The 18,084-nt window shown below is 37.3% G+C and overlaps 1 protein-coding gene across 12 annotated transcripts in view; it reads right to left on the bottom strand.

The window, feature by feature from the left end:
* The window catches only part of LOC103466386 (pleckstrin homology domain-containing family A member 5-like), a 116,058-nt gene that overhangs the window by 7,017 nt on the left and 90,957 nt on the right, over window positions 1-18,084 (bottom strand). For 7 of the 12 annotated variants that reach the window (XM_008411911.2, XM_008411910.2, XM_008411909.2 and 4 more), the window contains 12 exons: window positions 16,722-16,841; window positions 15,779-15,832; window positions 12,658-12,738; window positions 8,480-8,542; window positions 8,314-8,394; window positions 7,486-7,635; window positions 7,301-7,402; window positions 5,713-5,871; window positions 4,347-4,502; window positions 2,790-2,910; window positions 1,778-1,893; window positions 94-309 (listed from right to left, as the gene is read on the bottom strand). In XM_008411911.2, the coding sequence (XP_008410133.1) occupies window positions 94-309; window positions 1,778-1,893; window positions 2,790-2,910; window positions 4,347-4,502; window positions 5,713-5,871; window positions 7,301-7,402; window positions 7,486-7,635; window positions 8,314-8,394; window positions 8,480-8,542; window positions 12,658-12,738; window positions 15,779-15,832; window positions 16,722-16,841 (1,419 nt within the window). The remainder of the gene's footprint in view (window positions 1-93; window positions 310-1,777; window positions 1,894-2,789; window positions 2,911-4,346; window positions 4,503-5,712; window positions 5,872-7,300; window positions 7,403-7,485; window positions 7,636-8,313; window positions 8,395-8,479; window positions 8,543-12,657; window positions 12,739-15,778; window positions 15,833-16,721; window positions 16,842-18,084) is intronic. The other 5 variants (XM_008411916.2, XM_008411912.2, XM_008411914.2 and 2 more) reach the window with 5 other exon arrangements.

Here is an 18,084-nt window from a genome sequence, read left to right as displayed (position 1 = left end):
ATAAAACATTGAAATCTGCAGATCCAAACTCAAAGAAAACTGAACACGAGTATGAGTCATTAAATCATTAAATGGGTGTCGGTGGACCAGCACCTTCATGCTGTGGAAATGATTCTCTCTGTTGAACGAGTGACTGCGTGAGGGCGTGTTCTCCAGGCTGCCTCCCCGGAAGCTCAGCGACTTCTTCTTCTCCCTGAGGGAGCCCTGCTGGTGGCGGCGAATCCGCTCCATCTGCTCCTCCACGCTCATCCTGGGCCGGCTGCCGTCCACCGCGCACAGCTGCTGCTCCACGGCGCTGCGCGGCCGGTCCTAGACACACACCAAAACACAATCTTCATTTGAACCGTGACCCAAAGCAGAGAGCCACTGGCTTTTCCCACAGTAAAGTTCAAACACTTGTCAAGCATTTTCAAGGTCAGTTTTCAAACTGTTCCAGCAGCACACTTTGGAGATAAAAACAATACAACTCAACTACAAAAGACAGTTTAGACTCACCGTTTTATGATACAATTTATAACTGTTGTTAATAATATCTTGAGATAGTATTCTACATTCCACAGCAGGGACATGCTAAACTAAAATAAAACTAAAATGGTAACACTTTATTTGATAGGATGCGCATGATACTGTCATAAACATGAAAGGAATATTCATGAATGTTTATACCTGAAGTGTCATTCAGTAAATGATGACACTTTTAATGCAAAGTTGATACTTTTAATGAACTTTTAACACAACTTTTGGTGAAACTTTGAACTAAAAGTGTCATTATTTACTGAATGACACTTTGACAGTCGTAAAAATTTATGAAGGTTCCTTTATTCTCAGATTGTGACTTTATTACTTTATTCTCATAATTTTATTTTTTATCATAAGTACAGACCCTGTGACACGACACGCACAGCTTAAAAATAGCACAACAATATGGCCAAGACGTCCAGCACTGCGACAATATTGCCACAGCAGTCACTTGTTTTTATGTGAGGGGAAATGGTGTCACGGTCTAGTTAGGTCAGCCCCCCTGACGCAGCTTTAACTGTAAAACTGGGGATTGTTGAATATACTGTAAAATTTACCAACAATAGAGAAAAAGTGACTTCTTAGACTGTTGGATGTTTTATTAATGTTTCCGTTCTGTGAACCAGACTGAGGTGAAGCCCAAACAGCCTGGCTGCTGTTGCTGGCACGCTCCTGCAGACACACATGGCTGCGCTCTGAGGGCTCGGGGCTTATTACTGCCTGAATAGGAGAGGCTGATGATGTGAAGTTGCTAATTTTCCGGTTTCTGCTTTGCTGAAGGACTAGCAGATGTGGACCTGGTGTTAAGTCCAAGTACCGTCCAAGCTGGACCGAAGCTAAACCTTACTAGCTTCAGAAACAATCCAGTTGGAATTTCGATGAACCAAGAGATAAATTGTGTTATATATTCATGTTTCTTTAAACAGAAAGCCATGCAGACACACTGGGAAGGGGACACACCCTTCTGCGTGGTGCACTAATGATATGGTTGGTGTATGTAAAATGATAGTGTTTGAGGCTGGAAACTGCATAAAGCTGCTTTAAGAGCATGAGTAATAGCCTGGCCATGTGTTGCACAACTTGCACACAATTAAAATGGGAATAAATACAATTTGAGAAAATTAGATGGTGTCAAGTTCACAGCTGCCTCCAAAAAGTTCACCATGATAGAATCAAAAACAGTAATTTTGTTCCATTTCTACAGATTAAACAGCTGAAACACTGAGATTAAGTTTCTGATCCACGTTTGGTGACTGACCGTCCTGAGATCAGGCTTCTTGGTTTTCCTCAGTGTGACGTAAGATGCGATGGAGGAAGACTCAGGCACTGGAGATTTGGTTCTGGGTGGGACGATGCCAACAGGGTAAGACATGCCTAAATGGAGAGGTAAAAGAAACATACTAAAAAACGTTATCAAAATTCAAATAGTATCAGAAAGATGCAATATCTATAGAGAGATTAGTTGTTTGTAAACATGGTGGATGTAAAAAAAGAGCCAGCTTCCCTTTAAACCATGGCCGGTTGCCATGGTTACACACTGTTGCCGTTTTAACATAAGCCAGCATGTTGTAAGCAAAAGAGTGTTTATTACAGCATGATAAAATAAGTTATGCCACCAAACTGACATTAGTCATTAAAATAAGTCTCAACTAGCCAAACTCGCTACATGCAGGTGAGTGGAGGAAAAAAATGGCAGAAACTTCAGTGGCTGGATTTTACTTTAGTAAGAATATTAAAGCAGTTCGGTTCATAGTAAGACCAGCTCTCACTGAGATCTGCTGGGTGTCTCTAAATATGGCAAACAAATCCATGGTGAGCAATGGCCAAAAAAGGGTTTTTGTAAAACTGTAAATTGACATAAAAAACAAAATTCAAATGAAAATCATTTCCACCTATTTTGGTCACAACTGGCTGTCAATTTGACTGCAGAAAATTTTGCACTGTTCTAATAAAATTTTTTTGGTCAGGCAAAAATAACAATAGATAATCAGTTTATAAAGATTAGTGCAGTGTTTGGTCATATAAACAGAAAAATCCCATAAATTCACAAGTGAAAATAACTTGTGAAAACCATGTACTACGTGAAAAATGAGCAGGCAGCTACAGTCATCAAGGCAGGTGGTAAACTAAGCTGACAGAAATCAAAAGTGCAGCAGGTTGAATGGGAGGCAACGCGAGGTTAAAAATAAAACCTCAAACATCTGCTGCAGATAACGGGTGCAGTGATCTGCACTAAACCATTAAGAAGTATGTTTTTTACTGGTTCCCACCTTTGTTTCCCGCATGCTCTCTGTCAGACGGGTGTTCAGATCGGTCCTCTCCGTTGTTCTCGTCCACCTCAGCCACGGTGGTCAGCTCTGGTTCACTCTTATACAGCCTGTAGTCGGGACCCTGCAGACGGAAACAAAGTTAACATACATGGAGAACAGAAATACATGCGACTGTAGTTACCATTCAGTTAGAAAGCAGGTGGACAAATTCAAACTTAGGCATGGTTTATAGCAGGGATGCAAACAATTAATCAACTCATGATTAATTGTCGATTAATGGTTTATTGGATAAAAATGAGTTCCAATTGATTAACTATGAATTAACTAATAAGGACCTTCTTTTAGTGTTGTAGTTTTACCGTCATCCACAAGAGGGCGTTGCTGGTCAGCGTTAAGCAGAGTCAATTGATACAGAAATAAAGATGGCAGGCCATCCCAGAACAGGAAAGAAAAACAGTCCAAACTTTTTCTATTTTTCTATGCAGCAACTCAAGAGGATCATGTTTTCCTATATTTAGTCAGAGCTGGGCAGTAACTAGCTACATGTACTCAATTACATTATTTGAGTAACTTTTTTGAAAAAATTTACTTTTAGGAGTATTTTTACTACAATTTTTACTTAGTAAGTAGAATAATTTTATCACTAGATATCATTATTCTTGAGTAAAAGTTCTGGTTTCTCTACCCACTGAATGAAGAACAAACATGTTTTAACCAAATATTCACCAGGCTCAGACACACACAGGTTTTGTTCAAGTTTTATAAAAGAAACAGATTTGAAGAATTTTTTTTGTCTGATGTTATTTTTTGTTACTTGTATGAATTATTGCCATTTTCGTCCTTAAAATGCCAACATTTCCACTTAACTTTACATTTTGGTCCATCTGGCAATGTAATTTTTAAACATTAAATGATTGATAATTTGATCAGTTATTCAGTACTTGAGTAGATTTTTTACCAAATACTTTTTTAGTCTTGAGTCATTTCTTGGACGGCTACTTCTTTCCTTTATTTGAGTAAAAATATGTTGAAGTAGTGCTACTTTTACTTGAGTACAATTTTTGGATACTTTACTCAACTCTGTATTTCATAAACATGTCAAAGTTTATTAATTTGAGAAAACCACCATTTTCTGTGTATCCAGTCAGTATTTAATACAGCTGACAAAATAATGCTTTAATTCAGGATATTATAAAAATGTAGGCCTTTATGTTATGTAAAGAAGGTTGTCCATCTTGATAAATAGAAAACTAAGGTTTTTAAGAAAATGGCTGCTTATTATTTAATCTAAAGATCAATCAACTTTAGCTCAACTCATTAATCAATAACTTGCATCCCTCATTTATAGCATGAACAGAATAAGATGACACAACAAAAGGACAGAAAATAAGCAAAGGTTTGGCTTCAAAAATGAAACTAAATCAAAAAAGATGGAAGCATTTTGAGGAACATGGATGTGACCCAACTAAAAAATAATAATAATTAAACAAATCCAGTGAACTCAGGGATGTGATGAAGCGGCTGAGGGCGGCGGGGTCAACAGGTCAACAAGCTTACGCTCTGTGAGCTATTCCTTTGATTGGCCTTCCTGTCCTCCGGCCTGTGGAGTGACGCGGGCCGCGCACCAGAGTGAGAGGCGGGCAGAGGGGGAACGACAGGGGAGTTCGGCTCGTAGGAATGGGGAAGAGGCGGCCGCGGGGGTGCCGAGTCCTCCTGGGGATTATATAGGGCATTACAGGACAGGAAGCAAAGGGACACATGGTGCCACCATGCAGGATCAGGGCAGCAGCCATCTGCTGCAGAGCCGTTTTAGCCCATGGTGTGTGCTGACCATCTGATTAGCCAGATAGCGCCTCCTCTATTGTTGCTGCTTGACTGATGTGAATCTTTAGGGCGATTTATGCTGCGGGCAAGAGGCACCGGCTATTTCTGGACACATTATTGCAGAAGATTAAACACTTTTTTTTTTAAACTAGAGAATATGTCTCAGAGTTCAATTGCTTTAATTTAATTGTTTTAATTTAATTGGTAAAAAAAAAAACATCTATAAAAAAGAAGCAACTTTTCTATTCTTATTCAAAAAGACAGGCTACAAATTTAGGGCTGAAATGATTAATCATGATGAATCGAATATTGAAATAATCATCAACTAATTTAATAATCAATTAATCTTTAACTGGAGTGTACACACTCAAACAATTGAAAAGATTTTCAAAGAAATCTATAAAAAGACAAAATTTAAACCAAATTTCAGTTTAGATAAAGGACAGGCTAAAATGTAGAGCTGAAACAATCAATTGGATTAACCATGAATCGATTATTGAAATAATAATCAACTGATTCAGAAATAGATTAATTAACTGGAGTATTCAGACTTTTCAAAGAAATTTATAAAAACAAAGACAAAAATGAACCTCAATTTCTGTTCTGATTCAAGAGGAAAGGCTAAAAATGTAGAGCAGAAATGATTAATCAGATTAATCGAATCCTGAAATAATCATAAACTAATTTAGTAAGTTATTAATTATTAACTTGAGTACACTGACTGAAAAAGTTACATTGATTTGTAAAGAAATCAAAAAACAAAAAGGACAAAAATGAACCATTTATGTGCTACTTTAAGAGGCTAAGAAATGTAGGGCTGAGTAATCGCTGTTAATCGTGATTAATCAGTTCTTGAAATGATCAACTAATTTAGTAATCGATTAATCATTAACTAGAGAGTACATAGACTCATATAAAAGGCATCTGCTGAAAGATCATTTTAGCTGCAGCCGCTTTGATACAAATAATTCAGAGTTCACTAAAAGAATGCTAAGCTGTTACATTTTAAGGAATAAAATGTTTATATTGGATTCAGAACGTTCCAGTTTTTTATCTGATTAATCATTAGTTGTTGCAACAAAGTTGAAAAGCGCCTCACCTCATTTTTGTGCTTACTGAAGTTGGAATTGGACTCATAGAAACCCGTCCCGTCTGCAGCATTTCTCTGAGCTTTCTGTTTGTCCAGGGCCTCCATCACATCCTGAATCCTCCAGAGATCCTTCTGGATGCGGACGTGCTGCTGGCTGGGAGGCTCCGTCTGAGAAAGCAAACCAGTAGGTTACTGGTCTGACCGATGCTGCATCAATGTCAGCATGTACAACCAGAGTTGGGCAGTAATTGGTTACATCTACTCAGATTTAATTGAATACCGTTTTTTGGAAAACATTTACTTTTAGGAGTATTTTTACCTATGAAGTATCACGACTCTTACTTGAGTAAAATTTCAGGATTTTCTACCCACTGAATGAAAAACAAACATGTTTTAACCAGAAATTCACCAGACACAGACACACACCTGCAGGTTTTGTTCAAGTTTCATAAGTTTGATATTGAAAGAAACAGATTTGGAAAAATGTTCCTTTTGCCTTATTTAGATTTTTTGTAATTATGTTATTTACGTGAATTATTTGCCTTTTGGTCTTTAGAATATCAACGTTTCCACATAACATTATGTATTTTTTTTAAATATTAAATGACTGATGTTTTCATCAGTTACTTTTACCAAATACATTTTTACTCTTACTTCAGTAAAAATATGTTGAAGCACTGCTACAATATTTGTGTACTCTACCTACCACTGTATAAGACATTTAGCCGTGAGATTTCCATATCTTCGCTCTACACTCTTCTTCAACCGGATGTTACTACTGGTGGAAACGTCAAAGAAGACAACAGGAAGTAGTAGGAGGATGACGGCTTGCTTTTGTTTTTTTCTGGCTCCACCAGAGCTTTCACAGCATCCCACAGTTCATAAAAAGTTTGTTGACTCCATAGCTCTTCTGTAAAATTACTGACTAATTTCCTTAAAACACCACCCACCGCTGTGGGCTTGTCACCTGAATAAAACACCAACATCTCATCTGATTGACTAATAGATGATGAGTGCTAGAGCCATACATGTCTCATGTAACTATTTACATCTGTCGCTGTAATGTTTTTTTAATTACTTATCGTGTGAACAAGTTTATACAAGTGTGATCTTAAATTCATTTCTTATTTAATAGAAACACAACTGCAAAATTTTGTATTTTCGACAAAAGGTTTTTGCACATTTTTAATGGAAACGCAGCTGCTTGGTGACTCAGAAAATCCCATAAGTTTTCTATAGGATTAACTTTTTGTGATTAACAGTAGTAGGTTTGTGAGAAATAAAGGTTTCCCAAAATGACATGCAAGTGTCTGACTTCTCTGCTCTGAAATGAATGAGAGTCAAGCTCTTTATTGCTACACTTTCCCACAATAAAAGACAAGATAAAATACAGACTTGATTAAAACTTGCAAAACAATCCAGTCATCAATAATTCACTTTGCATTCAGCCAAGAGCCCTCAAGCAGAAACCTTGTATTTGCCAAAGGCATCAATAAAAAACCTCGCTGAGTTTTCTCTGGGGCTCTAAAATTTACCGTTCTGTATTCAGTGTTAATGCTGCATTAACTTGTCATTCGTGGAAGATAAAGGATCTTACCTGTGGGCTACCAAGAGCTTCAAGCTGCTGCAGTAAATTGTTCTTTGCTACAATCACTTCTGCTTCTATCCGTTCAGACTCCCTACTGGAGCGCTCCAACTCCTAGGAGTCAGAGAAAACAATAAGGTAAAAACTTTCATCTTAAATTACATAAAAAAGAGAGAGAGAGAACAGCCTGAACTCACAGCGGTGACTCTGGACAACTCCCTGCAGGTGCTGAGGAGGCCGCTCTGCAGCAGGTCTCTCTGCTGGATGACGCCCTGCAAGGCGGCCGGGTTTTCTGAGCCCAGCTCAATCTCCTGGCTGGCCGACAGAAGCGCCGTCTCCAATGTGTGCTAGAAAAAAGCACACACAGGTCATCAGATATACATTTGCAATGGTGACAGAACTTAATTTTTTATTATATTAGCAGCCAGTTAGCGGTAGCCTCAACCATCTCAAATCAGAACCCAACGACGATGTCTGGGTGTGACTAAAACTTTCAGAAATCTGGTAGAAAAGCTGAGTACATTTTGAGATTAATATCTGAAATTTTCAAGAAAAGATATGGAAATTTCTGAGTTTGAGAAGCTAAAAATGTTTGACTTTTGAAACCAAAACATCCATGTTTTTTCTAGAATTTTTTTTAGATTAATCTCAAAATTACAGAGTTTCTTTCAGCTATTTTTTTAAACTTCTGGAGCTCAGAAATTTCCTTGTTTTGAGAAAACTTCTGTGTTTTTTTAAGGTGGAATTTTCCTCCATTTATTTTCTGTCTACAATGTAGTATAAGCTGTCGTACTTCTCTAACTTGTAACCCGGTTTTAAGTTGGTTTGTGATTAACCAAATGAATGTGTCGGATTAAATTTTCTCTCAACTCTTTAAAGACCTACAAAAATAAACAATTTTAAACAAATAAACACTACATTGCATATATAATTTAGCTTTATTCTTTTTAAAATGACGCCACCATTTGTCATTTTCTGTGCCGCTGTTTTGTCTGAGGACTTAATGATGACAAATGTCTCTTCACCTTCTCCCTTAACAGCTGCTGAAGTTTCTCCTCCTGCATCTTCACCACTTTATCCTGCTCACACAGCCTGCTAATTATACTCTACATACACACAGAGAACAAAAGTTAAAAAATATATCTTCCAGCAGAATGAATGAATAAATGAGTAATTGAGGAGTGAACTTACATCAATATCCTCCACCTCTGGCATGTACGTGTAGACCGGTTCCCTGTAGTCTTCTGGACTCATCTGTGAAGACGAGCGTAGCTTTAGATGGAGGTAACAGATCTGCACATACACTGTAGGATCTGGAGATCTAATGCAGTGCCGTTTCAAGGCTCTTTCACTGAGCCAGAAGATTAAACCCTGAATGGGAGCTCATAATTCACCACATCAGAAAACCTACATTACCCAAAACCCGCAATGGAAAGCAGACGGCCCAAACACAATCTCTCTCTGCAGGTGGAGCTTGTGAATCATGTTTCTCAGGTCGTTTTTCTCCATCAGTGAGACAAGTTCGTATTATCGGAAACGGGAAAGGAAGGCATGAACATGAAACCAGAAGTTTACATACACCGACTGAAAACACTTATTTTTTTCTCACTGTCTGAAGTTAAGTCAGACCAAACTTCTCTTGTTTTTAGGTCAATTAGATTTACCAAAATTATTTCTATTTTCTGAAATCCTCAAAGATGAGAGAGATGTCAGATATTTATTTACTGTGTCAATGTCTTCACATTGGTAGAACTGGTGTAACTGGGTCAAGCTAGTGGGTCGCCTTGACTGAGACTTAAGAAATGTATTGTGTGTCGATATTCAGCTTGGCCGTCACTGACTGGTGAGAAGCTGGCGGAAAATTAAAACATCAGATCTGGTCGAAGTAACACATCAAAACTCTTCACTGTGGACCATTATGTTGGGTCAGGATCTCTTTACTGTATCCTGGAAGTGTTTAGAAATAAGGTTGAAAAAAAGCACAAAGATTTGAGAAGCCATTTAGAATAAAGATGTTTTATACGACAAGTCAAGCTCTGGTTGTTCATGCTAATCGCTAACAAAGATGCAAAGCTGTGGAATCACTATCTTTGGTTCTGAATATTGGTAAAAACTTGCTTTGCAAGGTGTAGTCACGTCCAAAAGAAATAATAAATGTTTACTCCAAGCAGGAAGACGAGAAGAAATATTCTGTATGCTGCATTTTTATCTTCTTATATTGTAGTTTCTAAAGGAAGAATAGGATAATATTGGTTTTGACAGAGCAAATAAAAAATCAATGCATCTCTAAGTGCATAGGAACAAAGTGTAAATGTATTGTGTAAACAACAGATGCAGATCGAAATGAATGTTTTTCCCCTTAAACTGACTCATCTGAAGACAAAAAACACTAATGAGGTCAAAATGTGACAGATTATGGAAGTGAATAAATATGTCCTGAAACAATTTGTTAGACTACGAAAGAAACATTAGATTTCAGCTGCATTGGATCCCTCGTTTCCACAAAAATAATGTGCACATAACACACATTTACCAACTCTTTAAAAATATAAAACAATACAGTCCTCAAATATTGAGACAGTGATTTATTTCCGAGTTGATTTATGTTTCTACTCACATTGGACATGAAACAGCAGAACGAGCAAAAGATCAGATACAAACAGAGTACGCTGAAAAAACACCAAATATTACCAAGTATTTTTATCTAGTTTCTACTGCAAATATCTTAATACACTTGAAATAAGACAAAAGTAACTTTTGAGAAACATATAGGAGCTTATGCATCTCTAAAGATTTAGGAACAAAATATAAATGTTAAGTTTATATTTAGTTTAAGTTTATTGACTTAAACTTATAGCTTAAGTCAATAAAGTGCTAGTTCTATTGAAAAAGTATGCTGCTATAAGTGAAAATATTTGCCAGTGGAACAAGTACTTTTTCTTTTTAATAAATATACAAGAATTATTGACTTAAAACAATCTCCTATATCTTGCTGAAAAGTTATTTGTAAGTTAGTTTTGTCTTATTTAAACGGTACTAAGATATTTGCACCAGAAACTAGATAAAAATGCTTGGAAAGATTTTGTGTTTTTGCAGCGTAAATACAATGTTTGCTGCAGCTTTTACTATTGAAGTACAATTATCTTACTTGTTTTGGTAGAAGACCTGTTTGGTTTCACAGTTAATTTTAAGTCCAATATGAGAGAAATAAAAAATAACCCACAAAATTACTCACTGCCCAAATATTTTAAGACTCTACGGCAACATTCCTCTCACACGTTGAGTGGTTCACACACTTTCCCTCTGCTCAACCACATGGTACATTTAAAGCAGCAGGAACCACATGGCATTCCACAGAGAACATGCACGCTCTCCTGCAGCCCGGAGAGCCTCACGGTGGGGTCATGTGGACTACCAGCGACATGGGGAGGAGGACAGGGGAGGGACACAGACTTCTGGCTACGCGACAGGTGGGAATGCAGCTAGCTGGAGTGGTGCCGGTATGTCAATGAAGGAGTGAGACGGGTCCCAGAGGGGGTCAAAGAGGTGGCAAAGTGATGTCAATAACAGGGCAACCGCTGTTTGACAAGAGGTGAAGGGAGAGAATGGTAAAGGAAGGTTTACTCAGAATATACCAGAATAATTTGAAGTGCTGAGTGGTTATATAACCTGCAGTATGTTAACTTTAAAGGTGACCTGTTATGCTTTCTTGGACAGGTTAGGATAGGTCTGTACATTTTTTGCACAGAATTATTTTTCGTTAGTTTAGTCAGTTCGTTCTGACAAAATGTTCTTGAACTCAGCTTGGGTTGCTTGGTAACGGGTGGAGTTCCGCTGGGGTTGCTAGGTAACGGGACTTGGCTTCTCTGGGGTTACTAGGTGAAGGGCAGTGCCTGCTGATTTGTGATGCTATATGTGTAAAGTTGTTGAAATGGCTCACTTTCCAGACACCAGAGAACATGGATTAAATGTCAAAAACCGTCTGGATGTTTGTTTTTAACCGATCTAATGAGATTTTTAAGGACACATCAATAGGAAAATTTTAGCCGACATTGATATCAGATATTAATATTGCTGCTTTGGCTGATAACCGATAATTACCAATATTACATATATATTTCTCTACTGGCTCTCGCACATAAAAATAGCTGCAAACAGACGCGCAATTATACGTACATCTTTGAAAAGCATTAGAAGAGCCTCTTGGACGACCAACAAAAAATGCAGCAAGTGGTTCCTTGATAGTAAGTCAAAAGCAAAACACTCGTCTTTTACAGAATGTATTATACAGCAGTTAAACCAGCTTGCTGGAACTTGGCTGGGGTTGCTAGGTAACGGGGATGGGCTTGGCTGGGGTTGCTAGGTAACAGTGCAGTGCCCCTTGAATATGACTTAATAATCGGGCTTTTTGTTTTGTTTTCCACACACCCAAAAATATTAACTTCTTGTCAAAAAGTGACAGGGTGTTTGTTTTTGTTTATTTTTTAATTGCTCGGACTGTTTTCCAAAGCATTTGCGAACAAACAGAAGTATAAAAGTGAGCCAAATTATGAATTTTGCATAATAGGTCCCCTTTAAATGTTGGACTCAGACTTTAGGAATAATAAAGAATCTTAACTGCTAAACACAAATGACTCCATTCTTTTGTACTGTAAAATGATAGCAAAATAAATAATCTTTCTGGCTTTAACATGGGAAAATGAAGAAGTGATAATGTAGACACTTAAATAAGTTTGAGAAAATAACATTTTACTCATACAGGTGAAGACTTTCTGTACATGGTTTCTGAAATATTATAATGGCTGGGGGAGTGACTGCATAATGATTGAGGTCTACACTTGTGAGCATAATCTCAATAAATTAGAATATTGAAAAGTTATTAAGATGTGAAACAAAAGTAGAAACCGAATTTTGCTAACTGTAAGCCACAATCATCATGTTTAACATAAAAAAGCTGATTGAAATATTTTTTTCTCTGTGTAATGAATCCAAGAGTCTAACTTTTTCAGTCACCCAAAATAAATTAACATTTCTAATTAATATAAAATGCAAATAAAATGTGAATCCAGCCTTTATATAACCTCCAACACACAAACCTGAAAATGAAGAGGGGGGATTAAACTGAACAGTGGCGAGAACACATACATCGGATTTATTCGTCTTGAAAGTCATGCCCACGAGAACATGACTTCTCCTAATAAAGAGAACAGTCAAAAGCGATGGATGAGGAGGTGCTAGCATAACAAACAAAACAAAGAGACCAGTCTCAAGATGCCGAGAGGACTTGGACATCAAAAAGGAGGAGCATTGCAAAACAACGGCAGCGACTGGTGAGGATGAGCTGGAGCAACGCCTTTGGCTGGCCTTACTTGCTGGTAAACTTGAGGCCTTGGGGCAGAGTTCTCAATCAAAGTGTGAGTCAAGACGATTAAAGGGTCAATTTCCTTCATCTAGTACAGTGTGAAGAGGAGCGATACAGAAAGTGTCAGAAAGTTTACAGCACTGAACTTGAGTTCTGAGACAAAAGCTACAGCATGATTACGCCTCTCCGACGAAGGCGACTCAGACATAAACATGTGCGTCCAGAAATGACAGGAATGGATGTAGATCTAAGAGGCAATAAGTCAAACTTACAAACTGAACTGTGGTGCAAAGCACTAAGAGGATTTATGTCTTAGAAGTGAAAAGCTCCTCTTAAAATCTTAACTTATTGTATTAATACTAAATGGCAAAAACACAAAATCTCACCAAGTATTTTTAGTTTAGTTTCTGGTGCTTGAAATAAGACAAAACTAACAACTTTTCAGCAAGATATAGCAGCTTGTTACAGTCAATAACTCTTTAATATGGGGGAAAAGGTTCTAGTTTCACTGGCAGATTATTTCACTTATAAAAGGGGAATAATATTTTGTTATAAGTGAAATAATAAGTAATACCAAGAAATTACTTACTTAAAACAAGCTCCTATATTTTGCTAAAAGGTTACTTGCAAGTTAGTTTTGTCTTATTTTCAGTGTACTAAGATATTTGTACTAGAAACCAGGCAAAAATACTTGGTAATATTTTGTGTTTTTACAGTGTACTAAAGCAGCTAGCTCCACTGTTGCCTTCAATTGTTTGTGGTAAAATAATGTGAGGTAATTATTTCTCTGTTGACAAATAGAGGCAAACTGTAATGATAATTATCATGAATGCATTAGTGTTGCTTTGTGCATTTTATAAAACCCATTACATGCTTCAGAGAAGGGGAGAAAATAAGACTTTTCACAGAATCCAAATAACACGTGTGTGCTTTAATTTAAACAATGAACGCTTGATGTACCAGATTTAAATGATTGATTATTGAAAGAATGTATCTACAAACACAGTGGTGGTTAGGGGTGTAACGATGCATTCTAGCTCAGGAGGCAAGACAGCACTATGCTCATGAGGCAGGACTTAAGCAATATTTTTGGGAAAACTCAGAGTGAATTCTGGGTAAACACAACCAAAACAGACGTGAGTCTAGTGCTAGCAAGAGACGTAAGAGAAATCCTACAGCCGCTAAAATCTGATGCTACTCCATTTTTGTTTACATTCTGTGAAGAAGGAAGTTGCGCTGATTGTTTTCTTCAGAGGTTTTCATGTTGTTTCCTTCAGTGGTTCTTGGTGCAGCGCCCCCATAGGTGAGGAGGTGAACTGGTTTTTCAATCAGTTTGGATCTTTTGACAAAGTGCAGCATTAAAGTGAATGGCAGCAGCTGAAAATCCAACAAATGTTGCAATTTTGGTCCCCAATCAAACCCAGTCCACTGGATTATCAAGTGTTTAAGCACCCCAAGTATCTTGTTTTGATTTCTTTTTAATTAGAGCAAATTTAACGCTAATCACAAAATCGAAAAAACCAGTCTTCAAATTGCAGCTTTTATGCTTTGATCATTTTTAGGAGGTTCTAATGCTTAAAAAGAATAATGAAAATATGGATTAAAATAAAATTTCACAAATAGGTTAAATAACTGGTATGATAGATTTTGTCCAAATCTTTTAATGGGCTATTTTACATTAAAAGATTGTAAAATAGTCCCAATTTTAGAGCGGAGCATCTAAATATGAACAGATCTGGGTAGAAATAAATGAACTTGCAGGAAGGGTGTGGCAGGAGCCAGCTTGCTGCACATCCCAGGTTGTGTTTCACCACATGGCTCCACATGTGGCTGCCACATGCACGCTGTGTGTCTCCTGTGTGTTGCGCTCTGCCCTGCTTTTCCTCTCCATGCTGCAACATCAGCAGAGAAGTAGATGATGGTCTCTTTCAGGGCCATCAGAACTTGGGAGAGTAGCCTCTTAATGAGCTGCTATAGCGCTTTAGCTTCAACTAATAAAGATGTTTTTTATAGCGCTTTAGCAGTAGCTTCTGCTAATAACTGTGCTAGTACAGCACTTTAGCATTAGCTTCTGCTAATAACTATGTTAGTATTGTGCTTTATCATTAGGTTCTACTAAATACCATGTTGGTGTAACGCCTTAGCATTCACTTCTGCTAATAACTATGTTCTCCTGCATACCATGTAGCATTTTAGTGTTAGCAGAACTAATGTTTGCTATTAGTTCTTTAGTGTTAGTGCATGAAAATTTTTGGCTAATAGTTCCCACCACTGACAATCAGATGTTCAGCTGCAGAAAATGTCCATAGCTGACACAGATTAGCGCGCTACAAAGAGCGCTGGAGGCAGAGAGACCAGAGGAGGAAGGCAGATGTGGATTTATTGTAGCTGATACTGTCATTACAGTATTTACCAATTACATCTCCATCACAATGCTTTCTAATAATGGCTCTTCCTGAGACAGCCTGCAGTTTGACAATAATTATCATGCCATTTTAATATCATGAGAGTTTGTGGCGCATGGTTACACCCCTAGTGATTCCACCACAGGACGTGCAATAACAGAGAAAGAAAAAGGATGAGATAATTCATAGTTTTGAGAAAATGTAAGCATTGCTTTGACCCTTTAAATGTCACTACAAACCTTGTGTAAATCATATAAACTGATAAAAGAGTAATATGTGAATTAAATGTTGTATGTGTGCAACTGCTGTTTTCTTTGGGAAATACAAATAAAGATGGGTTAGAGATGTGGATATTTTCATATTACCACCTTAATATAAACATTTCCAGTACAGGAATGAACGAGTGGGAAGATCAGTAGGCTTTAAGTGTGAAATACCATCAAAACAAGAGGAAATACGCCACTATGGTTGCTCACTTCTTTCAGGTATTTCAGCTGATTTTGTGTTTAACATAAAGAAATATTTAGAATAAGAAAAATGAAAGAAGGAAGGAAACTAAGATGGATGAAAGGAAAAACTAAAGGCTTTAGCTAAAAAACAAAAAACTACATAAATGTACAAATTTCTATATATAAGAGAAGAGAAAGTACTGATGAACACAACATTGAATCAGTTCAGATCATCACCACAGGAAGGAGGCCATGCATTCATGCACTACCCCACCTGATTGTCCAAATACATGAGGTTCCTTTGGAGGTGATGGGAGAGAATGTCGTTCTAGAGTCGGCAGCAAAGTAGCGGAAAGAGAAAGGAACAGAGTGAGAAAAAAGAAGTCCTTTTATTACCGGGATGCGTCTCTTTTTTACTTAGGAACCACAGAACCATGTCATGTATCCAAATATAGCCACAGAGAAAAGGAAGCAGGACAAGCCGATGTGGAGAAAGCAGGTCAGGCACCATATAAAACTGTAGAACGTGACAACATGAGTCTGCGGCTGGATGTGTGCATTATAACAAAATGGCCCCATGCAGCCCTGACAGCACAGGAAGATAAATATGAAAGAGACCAAACAATGAAGAGTGAAAATTATCAACGCACAAAGATAAATTATTGTGCTCTACTGTTACAAAAGTAGCATATTTTATTTAAAATAATGCTTTACTGCTTTTGGTTAGGCCAAATAAAATCTATTAATTGCACGATGATTTAAAATAAGCTTAATCATTGGCATCGGTTTTCTCTTTTCCCTCTTTCTACCAAAGACTGGGCAACAAAAGTCTTCATTCTGCTTCTGATCAATATTCAAGAATTACTGACGTAAAACAATTTCACTTTATTTGAAGGGGTTTGCATAAGACTTATATATAACCCCTTCAAACAAAGTGTTGCCCAATCTTCTCCTATGTTGTTCTGAAAAATTACTTGTTAGTTTTGTCTTGTCTACTAGAAACTATAATTACTCGGTAATATTTTGTGTTTTTGCAGCGTATAATTTAAATATGACCTCCGAACACGACAAAGAGTCGTTTTCCGAGCCTATAGTGTGTTGGTTCTGACTCGGCCATGCATGAAGACCAACCAAATCTTCTGGACGAAGATGGATTATGAGAGTGGGTGGAGATGGCACATACACCACACGCCAGCAGAGACGACCCTGGGCCTGACCTTTGGGTTGCTGTGATCCATGTTTAGTTGCATAAGCTGTGCTACAGTGTGGTCCCGGATACTGTTTAGCTCTGCTTGCTGCCGCCGCAGCTTTATCAGCAGCAAAGTCAGTTCCTCAGGCTGCAGGGAGGGCGGAGAGAGGAGGGGACACATCCACAATGAAACAGGGACACACCGTCAGGGAGAGGGAGGCGGAGAGAAGTAGGGCTGCAACTAACGACTGTTTTAGTAATCGATTAATCTATTGCTTATTTGATTAATTGGATTTTTTTTTTTTAAAAGGCACATTGTGCAGATTTTTCATTTAATCACTTGAGCCTTTTTTAGCCTTTTTAAAAGATACGTTCAGTTCCTTTCTTAAAAAAAAAAGAAAGTACATTTTCTACTGCCTAAAATGCAACAACATATCATTCCTCTAGGGAATCATTTGTAACAAAGTATTCATCTGAACTAAAAAAAATACTTTAAATAATGTGAAAAGCTCAGCCTGTTCTGCTTGACTTAATATTAACACAGCAGAACTGATTTATTAACTATGTTTTGGATATCAAAAGGTGCTTAGTAAGAACTTTTTAGAGTTTAAACCAGGTGAAGCTAAAACTAAGCTTCACCTGGGTGAAGCAGGGTGGAACATGCACTGTAAAAACACAAAATCTTACCAACTATTTTGTTCTAGTGCAAATACCTTAATACACCTTAAATCTGACAAAACTTACAAGCAAATTTTTAGCAAGGTGTAGGAGCTTGTTTTAAGTCAATACTTCCTTAATATTGATGAAAAGGTTTCTGTTCCACTGGCAGATTATTTCACTTATAAAAAGACATTTTCCCATGTTAGAAGTTAAATAATCTGCCAATGAAAGTAGAACCTTTTCATCAATATTAATGAATTATTGACTTAAAACAAGCTCTTAGATCTTGCTGAAAAGTTACTTGTAAGTTAGTTTTCTCTTATTTGCACTAGAAACTAGACAAAAATACTTAGTAAGATTTTTTGTATAATGGTTACAAAGGTTCTTTTTTTTATCTTGAATACAAAATGTATATATTTTTGTCCAGTTTTGGCATAATTACTGCTCTGAGTATGTTGTTCTTTCAACAAATAGCCTTTTGTTGAGTCTGTAAACTCCAGTTAACGATTAATCGATTGCTAAATTAGTAGATGATTATTTCAATAATCGATTAATCCTGACCAATCCGATTAATCGTGATTAAATAGTAAAGGAAAGAGTACACCAGGATTTAGAGGAGTTTGTCTGCATGTCCATGTGTCGGGTTTTCATGCACTTTATCCAACATGCTATTACAAGTGGAAGAACACAAGCTTTTTGCATTAGCTAAAAACAGAGGAGTAAGCATGTGC

The sequence above is a fragment of the Poecilia reticulata genome, linkage group LG6 (assembly GCF_000633615.1).
Source record: "Poecilia reticulata strain Guanapo linkage group LG6, Guppy_female_1.0+MT, whole genome shotgun sequence".
Taxonomy (NCBI): Eukaryota; Metazoa; Chordata; class Actinopteri; order Cyprinodontiformes; family Poeciliidae; genus Poecilia; species Poecilia reticulata.
This window is presented reverse-complemented; position numbering and strand designations above follow the sequence as displayed.